At 41.7% G+C, this 21744-nt stretch overlaps 2 protein-coding genes across 4 annotated transcripts in view; both read left to right on the top strand.

The window, feature by feature from the left end:
• The window catches only part of MOB3C (MOB kinase activator 3C), a 31172-nt gene extending 28202 nt beyond the window's left edge, over positions 1–2970 (top strand). For both annotated transcript variants that reach the window (XM_081914042.1, XM_081914041.1), the window contains exon 4: positions 1310–2970. In XM_081914042.1, coding sequence (XP_081770168.1) covers positions 1310–1339 — 30 coding nt within the window. In that variant the 3' untranslated portion in view covers positions 1340–2970. The remainder of the gene's footprint in view (positions 1–1309) is intronic.
• A 2845-nt stretch (positions 2971–5815) lies between these two features.
• MKNK1 (MAPK interacting serine/threonine kinase 1) overlaps positions 5816–21744 on the top strand; it is a 42643-nt gene continuing 26714 nt past the window's right edge. The window contains exons 1-2 of one of the 2 annotated variants that reach the window (XM_081914013.1): positions 5816–8535; positions 19971–20067. The gene's annotated coding sequence lies outside the window, so the exon portion shown is untranslated. Of the gene's footprint in view, positions 8536–11265; positions 11517–19970; positions 20068–21744 lie in introns of those variants that run through there. The other variant, XM_081914012.1, reaches the window with a different exon arrangement.

Raw genomic sequence — 21744 nt, 5'->3', positions numbered from 1 at the left:
ACATCCATCAGTTCAAACTAATTTAATTTGATCAGTCTGGAATATTGTGCATTGGTTGAAATCATGAATTTATTTAGGTGGTGAAGGGCAAGTCCCTTTCCCTCCTATGTGCAGTATGGGGATACGAAAGGAACCCTTCTATCAAAGGAACAGTCTGTTGGGGGAAGGGAACCTTTGCATCTAATTCATGCTATATGCTGAAGCAGCATAGGCTGTCCTTAACAGCAGTGTGTTGACTTCCCACCCTGGGACCCTGCAGCTGGCAATAACTGCTGTCCGTTTATCTTGAGTATGGTATTAGATAATGTGGTGGCAGAGCAGTTGCGGTACGGACTCTCCGGGTTCAGCCGTGGTTTTGAGACTGAATTAGCTTTGGCTAATGGATCACCTGCATTGAGAAAATGCAGAGCAGGGGTCTGTGAGTCTGCTCTGGCTTCTTATTCTGTTGGCAGATTTTAATACCGTTGAGCAAGGTATCCTCCTAAGACGTGCTTTGTGGGTTGAGTATCAGAGGCACTGTTTTATACCAGTTAGAAATGAGAATAATTCAGGGGTATAAAAATGTAATAAATAAATATACATACATACATACATACATACATACATACATACATACTGCACAGGGGACCCTCAGTGGAAGGGATGGTCATCCACTGATAATGTTTATAGACTGTTCACATTTTTGAATCCCCTCTCCATCAGAACATATTTTGGGGAGAAGGCCTAGCTGTCTGACCAATTAAATATTGCTTCAGTTTGGGGTAAAAAATATGTTGGGGGGTGTGGGTGGTTGTAGGCTCCTGTAGGCAGCAAAGTGTGCCAGCAACTATTCTTTTCAAATGGACCCCTATAAAGTTGGACTACAAAACAGATTCTTTGTTTGGTTGTAGAAATGCAGCATATTCAGATAAATTTTAAGACTTATTGCCTGGAAGATGGTATAACACCTGGCACAATTTTTTTTTTTTGGTCCTATCTGCTATGAAAGCTAAAATTACTGTGTAGAATAATAAAAGGATATAGCTATTACTATGCATTAGTAGGCTATTTTCCATTTTTGTATGCAATGATTAAATACCCTGGATTATAACACGGTAACAGAAAGCCTCTTGATACCGTACCCATTCTGCGTCACTGATGGGATGAGTGGCTAGACCATCCGTAATCACTTGCAAAGGTCCCAACCCTATGAGAGATTCAAGGTCCTTTGTATACCATGTTGAATCATACAGTTGTTTTCCTAAAGGTTTTGTGGACACAGACTTCTTCTTCAAAAAAAATTACATTTCTTTTCTTTTTCCCCTCACAGAAAGAAATGACAGAAAGGATTTGCCATTAAGATCATTCGGGCATCATTTGAATGGACAAACTGTCCTCATGAGGGCCTCACATGGTGATCTGAACGACTACTGCTGGGAATATGAGGAACTTTGTGTTCCAGGGACTGAAACGTTTCAAAATAGTGGACCCCAGTACGTCCAGTAGACATATGGACCCAATAACATTATGTTCCTGCCTCTTGTACTCTGCCCTAGTGGCTGCAGCTGTGTGTCATTTTGTTTTCATTTTGTCCTCCAGAGACCCACCTCCTCCTAAGTTGTTTCGCACTTTTTTGAAGCGCAAAGGGGGAAATAACCTGAGAATTCCTCCACCGAGACCCGAAGAAAAATGATGAATGTTTTCCACACAGAAGACTACGTTCATCCCCTTTAGTCTATCAAAGTGCAGAAGGTTCTCAAGCAACATGCCCTACCTTGTACTGGATTGGGGGGAAATGGTTCACTATCACCCTACCCTCCTCCATTATTATTTTTAATGAGCTACTGATTATTCCTCTCTCTATACGCTTTCGTCAGGAGAACCAGAGATGCTAGGAAGATACCATACCACTAGGAATGCTGGATTGGAAGAACATTTCCCCCCAGTAAGATGTCATTTGTAGAAAATAATATTAGTATTAGAACTGAGTGGAATGAAACAACAATTTGCTTCAGTTTTTCCTCAGCTTACAGAGCATCCACACAACAGCCCACATGCAAATATTTGCAGTCCAGTACATCAAAAACAGAAGGCAGGAGCATCCCAGTAAGGTGCCAGCAGAACACATCTCTTCAGGTTGCACAAGTAAATGAGCCACTGTGTGTGCTGAGGGGAAAACACAAGCCCTATGAAGACTGATACCAATCCCAGAAATGGAATCAGTGCCATAAAACAATCAACAGTTGCTAAAGAGAATTGAAGTTATGGAGCATGGAGCATGCAGATCTTGTACTTTTGAGGAACTTTGATGCATTTTTTTTAAACTATAGAAAATACAGACTGCTTTAGAAGGAGTCAAATTAATAGTTCCTCTAGCCTGAGACTCCCAACCCCTGGACAGCTATTTACAATACTTTAGCTGCAACCTTAAACACACTTTCTAGAAGATAGCCTCCCTTGAACACAGGGAGCATTATTTCTGAATAAGCATGTTTAGAGCTATGCTATTTAACTGGAGGTGCCAATAATTGAACCTGGGATTTTCCTACATTCAAAATGTGTGGTCTATCACTGAGCCATGAGTCTTCCTTCCCCATAAAACCCAGTGATCATTTCCCCATTGACTGCGAGACTCTTTTTTTGAGAAGGGAGGGAACAATATTTTTTCTTCACTTTTTTCCTTAAGTGACCTGAGCCACATGCATCGATGAGTTTTACTAGTCAAGATTTTATACTTTCTACAACAATATTTATAACTTGGGTTGTCCTACTTTTTCTGTCAGTGAAGTTTAAATATTAAAGTTGCACAGATTTTTTTTTTGAACTGACAGCACTTATTGTGACATTTAAAATCCTTATGCTATATTTTCTCCAGGTAAGCAAGCAGATAAAGAAAATCATTACTTATTTGTGTCATGAAAAACCTGTATCTTATATGCGTCTTCTCCTAATAAGAAAAGAAAGGGATGCAAGGAGATAAAGACCAATGCATACCAGTGCTACCACAATAATTTCTGCTAAGAAAAGAAAAACTAAAGTGTTAGATGTTCTTATTCATAGTTCTTTGGTATTTTCCCTGGCTTTAATTTTTTCAACAGCTTCACCACCCAGAGGTCATTGTCAACTTTTTTGTCGACTGAATTTCAGCCTTCCTTCTTTCATGAGAGCGCTGAGATGCTTAGAAATATCTGTGCCGAAACTGACATAACCCAATCGGCCTAGTGATAATGTGGTTTGAGTTATTTGTTGTGCAACCCTTCAACATGCTTTCGGCAGACATGTTCTGAAGCAATCATAATTTTTCTGTTCTCTAGGGATTCACTGATCCTCGCTACGGATTCTTGATAAGCCACCCAAAATGGCATCATGGGTTTCTCTTGACAGTGTCATTTCACATAGACAAAGAATGGTTATTCTTTTTCAGCCTGAAGGTGTTATTGGTATGAAGGCATTACTGGAAATCAGCCACTTCACCAAGGGCCACAAGGCAGTGGAGGGTGTGGCAAACATATATTACACGTGTATGCATGTGCCCTCACCACATATACAGAACATATTTAGACCACAAAGAAATACACTCAACATGCACTGTTCACTTTCTCTCTCAAATGCTGAGAAAGGTATTTCAGTAAGACAGAGCTTACCACCACCACCAACTGTAGCACTGTGGTGAGGAGGGGGACACTATCTTTTTCACTACAGCAAGAAGTGAGATGCTTTCCAGCGGTGCCTCTTCCTGACCTTTCAAAGGCACCTCTTTTTCCTCTTGCATGCCTAGTATATGGCTGCTCAGGAAACAGGAAGGACCACTCCTTTGGAAGATACCCACTTGGCTGGGCCATTAGCGGGCAATTTGAGGGCGCTTGGCAGGTCTGAGCCAGCCTATAGGCTGTGGACTTGCCACACCTGTTGAAATCTGAGTTGATCAGTTGTTTGTTTCAAACAGGGAAATGGTTAATGCAGAGTTTGCTGCAACACATACACAACCCACCAACTCTTCTCCCAATTAACAGATACTTATTACAGGAAGAGGACACGGGTGGCACTGTGGTCTAAACCATAGAGCCTAGGGCTTGCCGATCAGAAGGTAGGCGGTTCAAATCCCTGCAATGGGGTGAGCTCCCGTTACTCGGTCCCTGCTCCTGCAAACCTAGCAGTTTGAAAGCACGTCAAAGTGAAGTAGATAAATAGGTACCACATGACCTGGAAGCTGTATGCCGGCTCCCTTGGCCAGTAAAGTGAGATGAGTGCCACAACCCCAGAGTCGTCCGCGACTGGACCTAACGGTCTGGGTTCCCTTTACCTTTATTACAGGAAGAGAATCACTCTCGCTTGCTTACTCTTTCTCTAGTAAGGTCACAAAATAAATATGAAATGAAACAAAAAAAGCTCCTCAAAGTAGAAAACACTCCATGTTGCTTCTCTGACCTTCAGAGAAACAGCTCTGAGCATTCCCAGAACTAGTGCATGGTTCTGATTGCCTGATGCTACTACAGTGGACTGTTTTTGAAACAGTCCTGACTCTTCCCATACCTGCTATAGTAGCTGTGCTGGACAGGCCTCCTAAGAGCAGCTTTCTGGCAGCCCAATCAGTCATAAGGGTCTTTCTGCTTAGAGACACATGGAAGGAACCTCTTTGTCATATTTGTCATAATCTGACATACTTTGGGATTAGGATTAGCTGTGAAGAGAGCTGATTGACCAGAGAACAGTAGATGGATAGAAATGTTTGCAGAACTTCTCTGAGCTCAAATAGAATTATAAAATGTGTGTGGCACAATAAATAGTGTGTAGCTTTGAGATTTTGTGGGGGATTTTAAAAAACACTTCTTGTCATTCTTCTTGGGAAGACTATGCCCTAGTGGACCAGCCTCCACTGCTTCTATCTGCCCTGTTGTTTCTTGTGGAATACTGTGGTTTGATGTGTTTTCCCCAAAACCACATTCAATCCAAGTTATGGAAAAGAATGACCTAACTGCATTTTAAGCCAGCAATGTGTAGACAACAACAGTGTTGTGCAGGTGTGTTTTACAGAACCCTGACTTTAACTGTTAGTGTTTTATGACCTAGTTACAGCAATCCAAAGGTATTCACATTGGATGAACTAAACTACTAGACCTGGGTGTTGCTGTAGGAGGACAATTCTGATTCATTATAAACAAGCTAGATTACCTGACTTCCTGGTTTTTCCAGCTCTACCATTCCATAAGTCTGTTTATCAATGTCAGTGAGAGAAAAAGTGAAATGCTTTTTTGTACCATACTTTCCCTTGGTACAGACATGTTTCAGCATAATTGACTCAGTCCTTAACTCAAAATGTGTAATCCTAAATTGTGTTGGACGTCTATGGTTATATTGATTGGGAACCATTTTTCCCTCTTCATGTTCTGTGCCTTCCCACAGAGACTTTGTTTATGAGGCTTGGATGCTGATACGATCATTTTTCTTGCACCATTTATCATCAACTACAGATAATATAGTGTTATTAATTTCTGTGTATATCTTGACAGAAGTGCTTTGATGCAAAGGGGAAAGCTGACATGTAGATTTTAAGCAAGGAAGCTTCTATTTGAGCAACTGGAAAAGTTCTGACTTGGTTTGTAGGTCTCCATAGAAACATCACCCACACACCCTGACCACAACTACAATTCCCATTATCCAGTGGCGTAGCGTGGGGGGTGCAGGGGGGCCGGCCACACCGGGCGCAACATCTGGGGGTTAGGGGTCGCAAATCCACGGGTTAGGGGGCGCAAAATCCATGGGTTAGGGGGTGCAGATTACTTGCCTTGCCCCGGGTGCTGACAACCCACGCTACGCCACTGCCATTATCTCTGTCTCACTTGGGTATGCTGACTGGGATTGATGGGAGTCAGACCCCCAGCAACATTTGGAGGACCACAGGCTCCCTATCCCTGCAGCAGGTAGCATGAATAGAAGATAAAAAGAATCTGCTTGTAGATTGCTGGATGATTTGAAGTAGATGAGCAAGGGATCTGGACTCCCAGTGGTCTAGTAACAGCAGCAACAAAAGACTCTTTAGCCTGCAATGTAGGCTGTTAGACTCTCCTATCTATAGCAACTCAGATGTGGGCCGTTCCAGTGTTTGTCTCATGAAAGTAATTGGCTCTAGTCTCTACACTACCATTTTCCAGGTGACCCCACTCCCTATTTTGTGTTGGGTGACTCTCCCATTAGTAGACTTTGCATTTCTTGGAAAAACCCAAAGTAGATTCCCTAAAGCCTGAAATCTGCTCACACCTAGCCTATATGTTTCCTTGAGTCTCTCTCATTCTGTGACACCAGCAGAACTTATTTGGGACTATACATTATATTACCATATACATAACCATATATTTCTATTTTTGTCCCAATAAATTCCTGTGTCTGAGAAACATTTTTCTGTACCTTGTCTTCTAAAGCTCTGAATGCTTCCTCCTTCTGAATTTTCTTATCTAACTGCATGTCACTCCATTCATAAAGCTAGGTAAGAGTCTGGGAGTGAGCGCATTCTGTTGTTTGCAGGATGTGCTTACACAACAGACCCTGCTTCACATTTCTTTGTGCTTCCACTCCTGCCTCAGCATCATCCATTTCCCGTTTAACTTCCTCCCTTCTGCCTTTAACCAGGTCACTTTAGCAACACCCCACCTTTGTCCACACCCTTCTTCAAATAAAAAAGGGCAATTGCCACTTTCTCTCTGGTGGAGTCAGTTGGAAATGTTTTAGGGAGAAATGCGCTATTGCAGGTTGGGGAGCTCTATGCTGAGTGGGGAAAACACTGTTGCACAGGTCAAATCACGGCAGAACACTGCCTTAGAGTGTTTTCTGCTAAACTCTGCATATGAAGCTTTACGCTGCACCTTTCAAAAAACTTTCAGCGTTAATTTATGCTGGCTCCGAATCATGTGTTTCTATTTCTTTGCAATTTCTTGAGCGCTTTCGCCCTCTGGCATCACCACACCTGGATAATACTGTAAATAATAGTGTCAGTGTAAGTAGCCAATTTAAAACCTGGGCCACCATATGCAAAGAATGTATGGAACTTAAGTAGCGCTGCTTTGTGCCTTTACTCTTTTGGATACACAATACAACAACTTGAGACTTGCAGAAGGTTCCTTTTAGACTGCAGGGGACTGGTTGTGGACGGCATTAAGCACTATTTCCCTATTACTACTTTTTCTAATGTGTTATATTAAGATCGCAATAAGGAAATGTTTTTAACATCAGAACTAGGCTAGATTAATGCCGCAAAATATAAAATCAGTCTAAAGTTTCTTAATACTGTACAGGCATTCTTGGAATCGGCTTTTGAGCACTTGTGTGTACATGTACACACATGCGTCTGATAGCGGCTGTTCATGGCTAAAATTGAGTGGTTACACGGATGGCTTCTGGAAAATACTGCAGACCTTTTCAGAAAGATTGCCCAGGACAAGTCCATGAGGTAAAGAACAATCAATCTTCAGAGAGGTCTGACTTGCTCTGATATGGCTGAATAATGGTCACAATCCATAAAACTATGACCCATTTTTGCCCATGGACGAGATACCTTAGAATGGGCAGGCATCCTTCTGCACAGCTAGGCTGCTTCTACCTCTCCTCCTCACTATTAAGGGATTCCAGAGCAGATTTGTGGGGAGGAGAATGGGGAGAAAGGAAAATCGAACTCTTGTGCAATTTATGGGTTAAAGCCAACTAAGTTCTATTCAGATTAGACCCATTGAAATCAAGTGAGTCAATGCCATTTATTTCACTGTGCTTCCTTGAGTAGACCTAATGTTGGGTGCAACCGTACATCTTTTCTTGGCTTTAGTTGCAATGAAACAAGAGGCACATTCTTGCTTCCTCCTTAGGTAAACACTCATGATGGACTTCAGATTCCCTTCGTAATATGAGGATTGAAGTCAATAGAGCTAGTGAGATCATAGCTGACCAAGCATAATAACACAGGCTTGGATTTCCTCCTCCTTTTTTTAAGTTAAAAAACCCCCACATTGATTGGAAAGCCACTTTGGAATTGGTTACTGCCTTCAGCAAAGCCAGCTGTCTTTGTGTCAAATAAAGTAAGAACACATATAGTATCAAGCGATTTATTACACAGGATCTTGACACTAGAGTCACAAGTCTGTCGATTACATTTCTTCCTCTTTAGTTCATAGCAGCTATTTCTGGAAGTGATCTGGTCACATACACCCTGCTGGAAGAGATGCTATCTTTCCTTGGATCAAGACAGGCTCTGGGTCATTTTCCAAGAGTGATACGTGTGTATATTTCAGAGAATTGAAAAAAAAAAAGGAATTCTGCAGCAGTTAGGGGTTGTGACACAGCAAACAAAGTTGAAGACAGTGTACCAGTCTGATTTCTAGTCAAATTAGAGGGAGCTTATTTATAAACCCCTTACTCCTAACTGGAATCAAGTTACATCTGGCTAGGTTGGATGATTATTCCTTTCCCAGGTGCTCTGGGAAAGCTGACACAGTGAGTAAGCACTTGCTCCAGGTCCTTGGGATGTGATGCTTTTCCAGTGAAGATATCCTTGTATATTATTTTACTTCAGTAAGTTCAAAGTTATTGTTATCAGGAGGAGATGAGTAGAATATGCTCTGTGGTTACAGGGCTTGCCTGTACGGGTTATAACAAGATGAAATGCAGGATTCAAATTTGGAATCTTTGGTGTGGACTGTACTATTAAGAAGAGGGAAACATCTAGTGAATGTGAACTATTAGGCTTTCATACAAGCAGAATGAAGGAAAAGAAATTATTTTAGAAATGATAATTTCCAAACGGATAATTAATGATAATTAGTTGACTAACCTCACTTGTAGATATTGTAAATGTTAAATATTGTACATGCAGGAATTGGCAAGTGGATAGCTGATGGTTAAGGATAATACGTTTTTTTAAAAAACCACTATTGTCATATAAAGTTAATTGTAAGGGATGGAATGTGAATTAGAAATAACTAGGGCAGCAGCAAGAAGAACCTTCGGACACATGAAGAACGGAACATGGGAAACCACTTTTTGGAAAATTTGTTTTAAAGTTATTTTAATGTGGCTGATTTGGTAAAAATTTGGAAAAATCAATAAAAATGATTCAGAATTTTTGGTGCCAGGATATCCATTTTGCTTCCTCACATGATCCAGAATGAAGCCTGGCACTAGGTGCGCTGGCTTCAAATCAGGAGAGAATCACAGTCTCCTACAGTAATAAATAACACTGTTATATCCCAAACAAACAAGAGGTCCTGTAAGGTTTAATATACCACGGGCTTTTTCTTGGTACAACCTCCTAGCCTTGATTGCTTAACTCCACTCAAGCACTTGGCTGGGTTAGTCTGCCATCACTATTATTTAATTGTGGTGAGAAATAAAATGGATCAAACTGTGTCATGGGCATAGCCAGGATTTATGTTGGGGACAGGAACAGAACTTTAAAAAAGCTATTTTTATTTATTTCCTTGATGGGGGGAAGCTGCCCGCTGTCCCTACCTGGCTATGCTCATATTTTGATGTCGTACTGATTTGTTGCCTTTTCTTGGACAGCATTTAGATGCACACAGGTTGCCCTCTAGGCATCAAGGTAAAAGTCAGTCGACTGGCACTTAGAGGTAGAGGTAGGGAAGGAGGGGATGTTAACAGTTTGTCACAAGGTCTCCCCTGCATTTCAGCTATCCTTGAGTAAAGCATGGGAAACTGTAGCATCAGAGTCTCGCTTTGAAAGAAAGTACAATAACATACCCACCCAAGTAAAGTCCTTCCAATAACAAAAACTTGCAGTGTATATTTCACTGTTTATTCAGATCAAGGCTTAACCTGTTAGCATCCTGACCCCCCCCCCTTAAGTTGCAGTAGCACAGAGTGTTAACATTACACCACACCCCTGCTAGTTGTTAGTGTTGCCCATTGGAAAACAAAAATTGCTTATATGGAGACCTGGTTGAAGACAAAATTTCCTGAGGACAAAAACCAACAGTGAAAACTTCCATTTGCATGATAGGCTGGTAGGCAGCTGAAATCCTGGAGCCCCTTGCTGATTTTTCTTCTTCTTCCCGGCTTGCAAATCTCTAAGAAATCAATGTGTTATGCAATGTATCAACCTTGATTAAGTGAATCAAGAAGAGAAGAGAAAGTAAGCACGGAGGTGAAGAAATTTTCAAAATGCAAGCTGTCAGCAATATGAAAACTAAACATTGCTGAGGGGCATAAAATATAGCACATATTGTTTTTTGGAAGGGGGAAAAAGTAGCATGAGCATGGTATGATAAATTTTCAAGGGTGAGGTTGTGGGGTGTAAAAGTTTGTGGTCTTGACTCGTAACTAGAATGGATGTCATTTCACATCTAGGATAATCACATTTCCAAAGGTAGGATCATAGAACTTGAAATATACTCCAAGTCCTGTAGTGCTTTCATGCTCTTTATCGCAGCTTGTAAAACAGTGAGTGAATTGCCCTCCCAAACCTCAGGCTTTTATATACATTATTTACACAATGTGTCCTGATTGGCTGATTCTGCTTCCCTCCTGGAGCCTGATTGGTCTTTTCCTGCAGGCCAATCTGTTCTTACATTTTAGGATCCTACTTGCCTATTATTCTAGGAACCAAGCTTAGTACATAACAGAACTGTAGAGTTGGAAGGTACCACAAGGGTCACCGAGTTCAACTCTGGCCTGCAATGCAATGCAATACCTCATGGTCCCAACTTTTGCCTTGCTCTGTTCCCTTACTCTTTGCAATGGGTTTACCTTAATTAAGCTCATGGCTTGCTCAAGAGACAATTCATAGACAATTTACGCTGGCCTTCTTAGCCACACCCTAGATGCCCAAGTCCCCTGATTTAGGCGGTTTCTCGATTCTTCTGCACGGGTGTGATTTTTGTCATGACAATTAAGCACAGCCTTTGAACTAATTTTTAGCTTTCCCATGACTTCACAGGCCAGAGCTTGAGAAGCAAGCGGGGATCCAAATTAGGGTGCGTGGGATCAGTGTTCATGTATAACATCTTTTGGACTATGAGTAACCAACGGCCTAAGCCGTGTTTCTGGCATCCCCGCTGCCATGGAGAGCTCGCCTGCTCTCCCAACGCAACGCAGCCTTCCTATTGCGTCTGCCATCCGGAATCGAGAGAGAAAAAACCCACACAAAAAAGAGGGAGCCAGCCCGTTTCAGAATGTTTTGCGCATGTGCACAGACTTCTCCCCACCCGGCCTGCCCTTGCGCGCGTGCGCCGTTTCCTCCCGCGACCGGCAGGGCATTCCTTGGGCATGCGCTGGCCCGGCCTTTTAAAGTCTTTAACCCTTGAGGGGCGGCAGCTGGCCGGCGAGCTTCTCCGCGCTCCCTCGCTCGCCCTTCCTCCCCGTGGCTAAGCGGGAGCCCCGTCCGACGGGGCGGGAGAGGGCCGCGGCGTGGCAAGCGCGGAGGCGGGCGGAGCGGGGAAGCGCTCGCTTCCGAGGAGCGGCCGGCGCCGGGAAGCCTGCTGGGGGGAAGCCCTGTCCCTCGGGGGGCCTCCCAGCTTCTTCGGAGCCCGAAGGGATGGGTGAGTTAAGAGCCGCTCGTTATTGGTGGAGGAAAGGAACTCTTCACATGCTCAGAGGCTTCTGCAATGATGCTCCTGTGTCTTGGGGGGTTCACCTGAACTCTGCCAGAAAGTACTTTCTGGACCTCCCCGGGGATGAGCGTGGGAAACAGGGTGGGCGCAGGGATAGGGACCGTCCATAGAGCAGAGAATTGTTTTCTTTCATTCTTTCTTCCAGGAATGGGGAAAGTGGGAGGGGAGGAGTCCTCCCTGATGAGGCGATACGTAAAGTGGCACAACAAATAGGAGGAGTAATTGGATAGAGTAGAGGTGCTCCTCCCCCCTCCCCATGTTGGTTTTGTGGTTAGCAGTGCACTCTGCACGTCCCCAGTTTCCTTTTGGAGTGGTAGAATGTGTGACTTCCCTTTATGAGTTGTAAATTAATGCAGGAGCTGGAAGGACTTTTGAACTCGAGGCATCAGAAAGACAAGTCATTTCCAACTTGTCAAACTCACAATGAGATTTGAGGTTTGGTTTTGTAGGCGGCTGTTACTGTGCCTGCGCTAAGCTGAATAATACTAGATAAGGTACAAGGAGATAAAAGAGTATCTATTTAGTGGACTAACACATTGAGCTGAGAGAATAAGAATATTTGAGGTTTTTACAGAAAGTCTTTTCTAGCCCGCAGAGTCTGCTTTGTAGTGCTCTTCTGGGAGTACAGGAATTTGTCAAGGGTTGTATGTAAGTTTTGTTGCAGCCTAGGGTTGTTGCAGCCTAGGAGCAGTAGCCATGCTAGAGAGCTGAAGCACCCTGCACACAGGTATTGGGAGCACTAAGTCATGGTTCCTTTGCCCTCAAAGTTTAGAATGTAAGAATTGCCTCACTGGGTTACACCATGGTCCCTCTAGTTCTGCAATCTGTTGCTTCTGAAATCTTGCCAGGAAAATGTGAAAGTAAGTGTGGGCCTTCCCTGTATATTGCTACAGCTAGCAGCTGTAGATGTGTCCTCTCCTTAGGACAGTGATTTGCAGTACTCCAAATGTTGGACTATAATTCCCATCATGCCAGACCATTTACAATGCTGGTGGGGCTGGTGGAGTCCACAACAACATCTGGAGAGCCACATATTTTCCATCCTACTCTCATAAGGAGTTCACCTGCTCATTCCTCTGAACGGAGACTCTATGAAAATTGGATTAAACAGATCTTGGGGTTTTGTTTTGTTCTTTGAGAAAATAGTCCTGGTGAGATTAACTTCCAATTCACACAATTTCTTTACACAATCATTCAGTACCTTTGCTGGGGTTATAATTTTTTTCACCTTCTGAATAGTGGTGATGCTGTGCATTCCTATGTTTACATTCAAATGCTGTTTTATACTTCGTATGCATGTATTTATTGCTACTACTACTACTATTAATACCAGGCCCTCTGTGTATTTCTTAAACAGAAAAAAATTGCCTGACATGCAATAACATCTCGTCCATTGCCTGAAAATAACGCATCAATTGATGTTGTCAAGGCCCTCCTTTTCTTGTCAATGAAACTACAGTAGATGTTCTTGGAGATAGTTCAGTGTATGGTCCTGGAAATGGCATAGCTCCTTGTAGTTGTGCATTTGTTCTGCACTACACACAGGGCCGGATTTAGGTTTGAAGAGACCCTAAGCTACTGAAGGTAATGGGGCCCTTTATATGTCCAGCTGTCCTTTGTCAACAACAAATTGCCACTGTTTTTTGTGTTGATTATATGCTATATGGTAATTTATGGACCTAATAGGTACCTAAAGCCATTTGCACATAACAAAATATGTATTTTATCAAAGTAATTGATATAGAAATGAGCAAACCAGTGATATGGGTGGGGCCCATTACTTACATCATAGGAGCCTACACAACACATAACACTGTTGCTGTATGTAGGTTTTATTTTATTTGTTTTTTATCTTATATTTTGGAAATGTACATCCAGGTGTTTTTTTCTTTCAATTTTTTTGGGCCTCCCAAGAGAGTGGGGCCCTAAGCTATAGCTTGTTTAGCTTATATGTAAATCCAGCACTGACTACATGGCCAACTAATGTTGACAGATATTGTGGGATATTCTTATTTTCTAGGGTGCATACTCGAATCCTTATTTGGGGGCAATGCCTTTTCAAGTACTAAGCTCCATTGAACATAGTGGGACTTACTTCAGAGTGAACATGCACAGGATTATTGATATTGAAGGGCAAAGTATTTGTTTTTGTTTTGAAATTGTGTATCTGTTTGCTGCCTTGGACTCCTTTGGGGAGGAAGGGTGGGATATATAAATTCAATAAATAAATAAATAAATAAATAAGGAAGAACCTTAAAGCACAGTTAAAAAAAAAGCTTGTGTTAAAACAGTCCTAATTAATTTCAGAAGGATTGCATAGAAGACTTCTCTTACCCCAGGACTGGATTTTCTTTTTTTAGGCCTGGGATTTTAATGTGTTTAGAGGGTTAATGGGGACTCAAAGGTAGTATAATGATAAAGTGCTGGGAGTGAAACATATGCTGTGGACATCTTAATGATTGAAGTATAGGAACTTATCTTGTATAAATTTGGCTACCTCTATTTGCTCTGTAACAATAAACCAGTTATTTCTGATCTTATGATGCAACCCATCTAATATTTCAAGTCAGTCTTGAGCGGGTTCTGATGAGATCCTGTCAGTGCCTCTCATGAGAAGTTATTACCCTTTGTAGCTTGGACATTTAAATCAGGTAGGTGGCAAGTGTTACTTTAAAATGGCTCGTAGATCGACTTGCAAGTCCTGTGATTGTCACATAAAGAGATGGTGTACAGAACTCTGAGAATCTCAGCAATATTATGCCTGTTTTGCAAGTCAGGGATAATTTTGCTACTTTCAGTCTTTCCACACATGATGAGTCGCAATAATATTTTGGAATGGAAGATCTTCCCTTGTTCTGTTGAGGTAAAATGTGAAGAGCCTCTGGTTAATTCTTCATGTTCATGAGCTGTTAATTAATTAATTAAGATGTGTATCCTGCACTTCCTCCCAAAGGGACTCTAGATTTCTTGATACATTCATGTCCATTAATGTATATATTATATATTTAAAAATAGCTATGATATGGCTTTAGGAGGAGGTTTTGTCTTAAACATGTCGCTGACTATTTCATCTTTCTAGAAATGAGGTCTCCAAAGTTGGAAGAATCCTAACATATTGTGGAGGTTTAGAAACCGGGTTCCTAACCAAACCTGTCTTTCCCTCCCAAAGGGCTTCAAGTTGACATCTGCAGGGATGGACTACCTCCTTAGTGAGCCATTGTTCAGTGCTTCTATTCTGAGTACTGAATCTGTCTATAGCATGCTTTAAAAACCACCCATGTTGGAAAATCCACTAAGAATTCTTTTTTAAAATATTTTTATTCTGGATTCCGTAGGCAGATGCAATGGCTAAAAGGCAGCCTATAAATATAATTAATAACTGGTAGGACAGTCCAAACCCTGGATAGCCAGCAACAGAGGCAGTCCTGCATTTGCAGCCCCATTGTTCGTGCTGCCAAAAGGCGGCGGCGGCAGGCAAATCACTGCAGAGTGACTGCAGTGGAACGGAGTTCAGATCCAGAAGATCCTGGCTCAGCTCTTTACCCCCCCTGCTCCCAGAATGTCCTGGTTTGAGGGTTCTTGCAGGCTAGCACCAGTAGGGTATTCTGATAGTGGTCCTTCCATCTGCCTGCTTGGTGGACAGAGTGGGGAACATTCACCCAATCCAAATCCTCTTTCCCTGCCCTCTAGCCCAGTGCAAAAGGAGTTTGGATTGCAGCATAAATAATGCAGCCGGTTGCTGTGCTCCAGCATTCCTATATTTAGAAAGTTGTTCCTAATACCCTGCCTAAATCTTTGGATGCAGTTTGAGCACATTCTTTCTTGTCATCTGTTTTAACCAGTAGAACCAATTCCCACGCTTCTCAAGGCAAAAAAAATGCTTCTGAAGACTCTTAGTTGTATTTTCTCCATTCTTAGCTCTTTTGGTAGTTCTCTGCATGTCTTAATTTTTCATGTTTGTTATTCTTACATCCAGCTGCTTCATATCTTTAAGCATGTTGACCAGAACTGAATGTACTCCTCTTGCCGTTGCCTTGCCAATGCAAAATACCTAAATTCCAGCGTCATACATAGTACCGTATCATTGCAATCCAACATGGCGTTGCTTTTCTTTGCAGTGGCACTACAGTACATTGCTGAGTCATATTTATCTTTTCATTAGCTACAATTCTCAATTCTAGACTCTTGAAACTTATACCATCTTAGTGCTACACTGCATCTCCATCAGCACCATACATTTAAAGCAGTATCATGAGCAGTCAGAGCTTCCCCTAAAGGATCCTGGGAACTGTAGTTTGTTAAGGGTGTTGGGAGTTCCCTATTTCCCTCACCAAACTTGTTCCTAGAGTGATTTAACAGTCAATCTCTCTTTCTGGGGAATGCTGGGAATTGTAGGCCTGTGAGGGGAAATGGGGCTTCCTAACACCTCACAGCACCCGTAACAAGCTTCAGTTCTGAGGAGTCATTGGGGGACTCCTGTTTAAAGGGGTATAATATTGTTTTAATTGTGTGGATGGGACTTGTAACCAAAATTTCCAATCTGCTTATCTCTTCCATAGGTTTGGTAATTGGGGAATAATCCACAAAGCGCTTTTCAGATTGCCAGACAGTCAGATCCGTTGACCAAAATGCCTTGCAGCAGGGTAACTCTGAGCCTGATGGCAGAAGCTGCTTTTCCAAAAAGAGGCGTAGATAATCAGTGGCTGCACTTTGGATGCAAGGACTGGAAGTACTGGTTCCATTTTGCATTGTATGCAACACCGTGAGCAGCTTAGAAGAGGTGAACTTGCCCCTTACCAGCTGAGTGAGAGAGTGACTCACAGAATCGCAGGAGGAGTCCAATAGAGTTTCAGGGAAGACAAGCTTTATTCTTCTCAGAAGTTAGGGAGATTTTATTGGGTAGTGTAGAGCACTTTTTTACCCTGCCCCCAATCTATCATTTTTATTTCCTCCCTCCTTGCTTACTCCCGAGAGAGAGAGAGAGAGAGAGAGAGAGAGAGAGAAGACCTTTCAGAGTCATTTTCTTCCTAACCCTCCACAGGATATTTGGAGAGCACTTGGGAGTCTTCTGGGAGAAGGAGGGGAAAAAATCCATTTGCACAACATTGGATCTTGCCCAATGTAACTTTTGTGAAAGCTTCACTCTTAAATCTCAACAGACAAAGCTGTCAATAATTATAAAATAATAAGCACAGATTACAAGTTATATATATATATTAATTTATTAGCTAAGACGGTATGGAAGCAAATGCATTAAACAGATAGACTGCTTCTATTAAATAATAGTTGGTGACTCAGCCCAGTCACAGTTCTAGGCTCTCTATATAGAAAGAAATATATTCATTCACTTTCACTGTTATCTCTCTGAGGCGGCTTACATTGCATTTGTTTTAGTACTAAGAATACAAAAGTAACCCAGCTTGTTTTTGTGAATTTTGTTGCATTGGTCTACTTTGTTCCTACTGACATGCTGCATTTTTCTTGATTATTTATTTTTTGCTTTATTTCTGTTTATTTCTAGGAGCATGTTGTCAGTTTGTACTCCTCCCTTACTGGGAGGATATATAGTAAATCTAAAATGAGGTTTATAAACTAAATAGCTCATTCCTTATGTTGAACACAAATCTCCAGGCAGTGTGAGGTTTTGCAGTTGTAGACTCTGTCACTCTCTTTTCCTGGATTTCAAAGGTATATGTGGTGTGAGAGGCGGGCTAGGAGCTTCTTTTTGTTGACTACATGGCAAATTCAGACTGTCATTCATGGACTAAACTTCCCTGGGAATTAGTCTTTTTGGGTTTTGGGACAATGTGTGCAAAGAAAAATGGTTCATGCTGGTAAGTAAATCTTCAATTAGGGATTGTAGTGATTAAATATGAAACATGATACATGGTTGCTTGGAGGGTAGATGAGGAGGAAGAGAATGTGACGTATATATAACAAGATACAGTGGTACCTCGGGTTACATACATTTCAGGTTACATACGCTTCAGGTTACAGACTCCGGTAACCCAGAAATAGTGCTTCAGGTTAAGAACTTTGCTTCAGGATGAGAACAGAAATTGTGCTCCGGTGGCGCGGCGGCAGCAGGAGGCCCCATTAGCTAAAGTGGTGCTTCAGGTTAAGAACAGTTTCAGGTTAAGTACGGACCTCCGGAACGAATTAAGTACTTAACCCTAGGTACCACTGTATAACAAATTTAATGTCACACTGCCAAATAATTTGTGGGTTCTCTTGTGAAGAGATGCCTACAAATGTATATTATCAAAACATACTTTCCCTGGAAAAATTCCATCTTTATATTAGGTAAGGAGACAAACCCCAAATTTCTGAAATGAGATTGGGAAGCTTATTCATAGATTCTTTAATGTCTGAAATAACTGTTCTCGCTTGGGGAATTGTAAAATGTTGATTCACATGCTATATACACTAAATGTAGGGGAGGAAAATAACTTTTTAAATCTGTTTAAGAAAGTTGTTGCATTTGACCTGTAGTATCACTCATCTTTGCTGTGTGTGTGCACTCCCATTAGAAATTTGAGACTGGGGGGGAATATGGTGTCCAGTTCTCAATGACATTATTCTCTTTATAAACCTGAATAGTCTAGTCTGTCTATCTTGAGCTATGTTTTCATCTTTTGCTGCTCCTAATGAAGCAATGCTTGGAGTCATCATCCATAGCTCAGTAGCAAAGAACATGCTTGGCATGCAGAAGATCCCAGGTTCATTGAAACTGCATTGCAAATATACTGTCTGTTAAGAAACGAACCAAACTCATAGCACCAGTGCAACAACGCAGTTTGAAAAGCCATCCAAAGGACTGTGCTTTTTGAAGGCAGGCACCTTTTAAAAGTCTGTTTAATAGGTGGGGCAGTAGATTGGGATCTGAGAAGAGCAGAACTCAGTTCCAAGTGTGCTGGTGATGGTTCCTCTGGACTTGTGCTCAGGAGACAAGAGGAACTTAACTTACAAAATGGGACAGAACCTGCTAAGTTGTGAGATTCTTACAAGCAAAAGTACAAGTGGTTGTCTTTTTCTAGTAGTATTGATTGTGCATTACCGTACATGCTGAGAACAATCGTGCTTTTTTAAAACGTGCAGAAGAATGCTTGAATACACCCTTTGTTTGTTTCATAAATCTTGGCTTATCCAGGGGTCGGCTTTGGAATGATTGCCTTGTGTTTCTCTGTGTTTTGCGGAGACAGCAGAGTTACCACTTAGTCTGCCCAGAGATCCCTTTTGCCTGAATGTACTCCCTGCACCACGAGATCTCAAGTTCTACAAAATCAAAATCGGCATATATAAATTAAGCAAATGTGTGTAATTTGCGATATTTGGCACAATTCTTCCATTCTTACTATTTCACATAATGCATTATCCTCCTTGTTTTGGGGGTGGGCATCTGACTACTAGAAAATATAGTCAGCAGCTCTTGGATGTTACCGAGCACTGCAAACAGACGTCAGAACCATACCAACAGAAAGATTGCTCTTTTGATGAAAACTAAATTCTGTGGGCGTGCAAGACTGCATGACATGCATATGTACATCTAGTTCTGCAATCTGCTGTGAACCACATGTGTATGGGGAAGTATGAGTTTTTTGTCTGCAGGAACCCGCAGCTTCCTTGAGAATTGTAGTTGCAGTGCACAGTTGTTCATGAGAAATACTCTGCTTTAGGGAATTGAGAAACAGAGAGAGAATGGAAAGGTTTACTTCTCAGAACATAAAGTCTGCCCAGTCAAGATCAAATGGCATCATTTACTTTCTGTCCTTGGGAAACCCTGAGTGCTACCCCCATAAACATTATCCACCCCATGCCCTTATATAATCTTCACCAAATGAAGAGTCTCTTTAATGGACTGCTAGGAGTTTGTGTTCTCAATTAATGAACCTTCCCTGAGTTCAGTTTGCCCTCCTGGAAACATGCAACTTTGGCAAATGTGCCTCTGGTGAACTAGTTTATTAAGAAGCTGGATTAGAACTAGGACTAGGAGGTAGTAAATGTCTCCAGTTGCCCTATTTATTTTATTTATAGTGCCATGCAGAGTTTCTTGTGGAAAAACAGATACTTCTCTCTTAGGAATTTGGCTTAAGATACACAATGGGGAAAACAAAGGGGAGGAGTAAGGAATATGCACAAATGCAAATGATTGGGCATCAAGAGAGAAGTGTTAATTCTGTCTTCTGAGTTTGCTTAGCGTGTATATGCATGTATTAATTCTGCAGCTGCAAATAAGGGATAAGCTTTCTTTTGTATGTGCAAATGGGTAACCTCTGTTGCTGAGGGTTTGCCTTTTGTTATATCTCCCTGTACTGTATAGTGCATAGTGGGTATTTTCTAGGCGCTAACCTGCAAAACTAAATAGGGTTTTGTTACTTTCAGTCACAAAGCCAACCTTCACTGAGCTCGCTTGTGGGTGAAACGTGTTGCCTGGCTACACCAACCATCTTTTCAGCGAAACCAATCCAGCATAAACCAGGTATCTTGCTTTGAATATTAAACTGCTGTGCTTATATTTATCCCTGTGGTACACTTGTCCTTAGAATATTCAAAAGGACAAAATTATCCATGGTTGCCTATCGAGCAGGTGGGTGGCAAGATACCCTTTGCTCTGACCATTGTAGACTTGCTTATCTATATGGATAAATATAGGCTAGCTACGTACCTACGGCTGGCCTACTTAACTGAGCATTAGCAGTTAAGCAATAATTCATAGATTATTAGAAGTGTAGAGTTGGAAGGGACACCAAGGGTCATCTAGTCCAACCCCCTGCAATGCAGGAATCTCAACTAAAGCATCCATGACAGATGGCCACCCAACCTCTGCTTAAAAACCTCCAAGTAAGTAGTGTCCACCGTCTCCTGGCGGAGTCCGTTCCATGGCCAGACAGCTCTTGCTGTTGGAAAGCTCTTCCTGATGTTTAGTTCTCCTTTCTGGTAACTCAATTCCTTCATACAGGTTGTTTATAAAAAAACATTGAAAAACTGTGGGCCCAGGACAGAACCCAGTGGCACCCCACCCGTCACCTATTTCCAGGAAGACGAGGAACCATTAATGAGCACTCCTTGGGTTCATTCAGTCAATCAGCTACAATTCCACCTAACAGTTACCTCATCCAACCCACATTTTACCAGTTTTTCTGCAAGAATATCATGGGGGACTTTGAACGTCTTCACTGAATTTGCAGTTTACAGTTTTCCAATCCTTTGTTTTACTCCCTAAATATTGGTATCTTATTGGACAGTGCAGTCTAGATTGCTCATAGCTTTCTTTAGCCAGTTAATTAAATATAAATATTGCTAAACATTTTGACATTCTTAAATAAATAGAACGCTTTCCTGCAAATATATCATTTTAATACTTGAATACATCTGCTATTCATCTTGAGAAATGCTGCCTTTAATATTTGTTTTCTTGTCAGATTATATACCAGGGCTACCATATTTTTTGCTCTACAAGACTCACTTTTTCCCTCCTAAAAAGTAAGGGGAAATGTGTGTGCATCTTATGGAGTGAATATAGGCTGTGTGGCTATCACAGAAGCCAGAACAGCAAGAGGGATTGCTGCTTTCACTGCTCAGCGATCCCTCTTGCTGTTCTGGCTTCTGAGATTCAGAATTATTTTTTTCTTGTTTTCCTCCTCCAAAAACTAGGTGTCTTGTGGTCTGGGGCGTCTTATAGAGCGAAAAATACTGTAAATACTGTTTCAAAAATGAAGGCCTGAGACCCATTGCTGAAAAGTGGAAGGCCCAGATTTAGAAGGCACATCAATGTTGGTTTCAGTGCACACTGTCATTAGTGGCACTGGAACCCATGGTCGTTGTACCATGAATGGACAGAAAACTGCTCACTTTCAATAAAAACTAGAAGGGAGAAATCTTCTTGAAGTTTGTCAAATTTGGCTGCAAGAGGCTAGCAGGACTTCAGAGTCTCTTCTTTCTGATGTTTCCAAAATTACAATCTTTCTTCTCCAAATTTCTCATGATTTCTTCTAGTTGACCAAACAAAGCTTATAGTTGTATTAAAACACATTTAATTGAACGTGGGTGGCACTGTGGGACGCGGTTGGTGCTGTGATCTAAACCAGTGTTTCCCAACCTTGTGCCTCCAGATGTTTTTGGCCTACAACTCCCATCATCCCTAGCTAGCAAGACC

Source organism: Podarcis melisellensis, assembly GCF_964234715.1.
Source record: "Podarcis melisellensis genome assembly, chromosome: 6".
NCBI classification, from domain to species: Eukaryota; Metazoa; Chordata; class Lepidosauria; order Squamata; family Lacertidae; genus Podarcis; species Podarcis melisellensis.
This window is presented reverse-complemented; position numbering and strand designations above follow the sequence as displayed.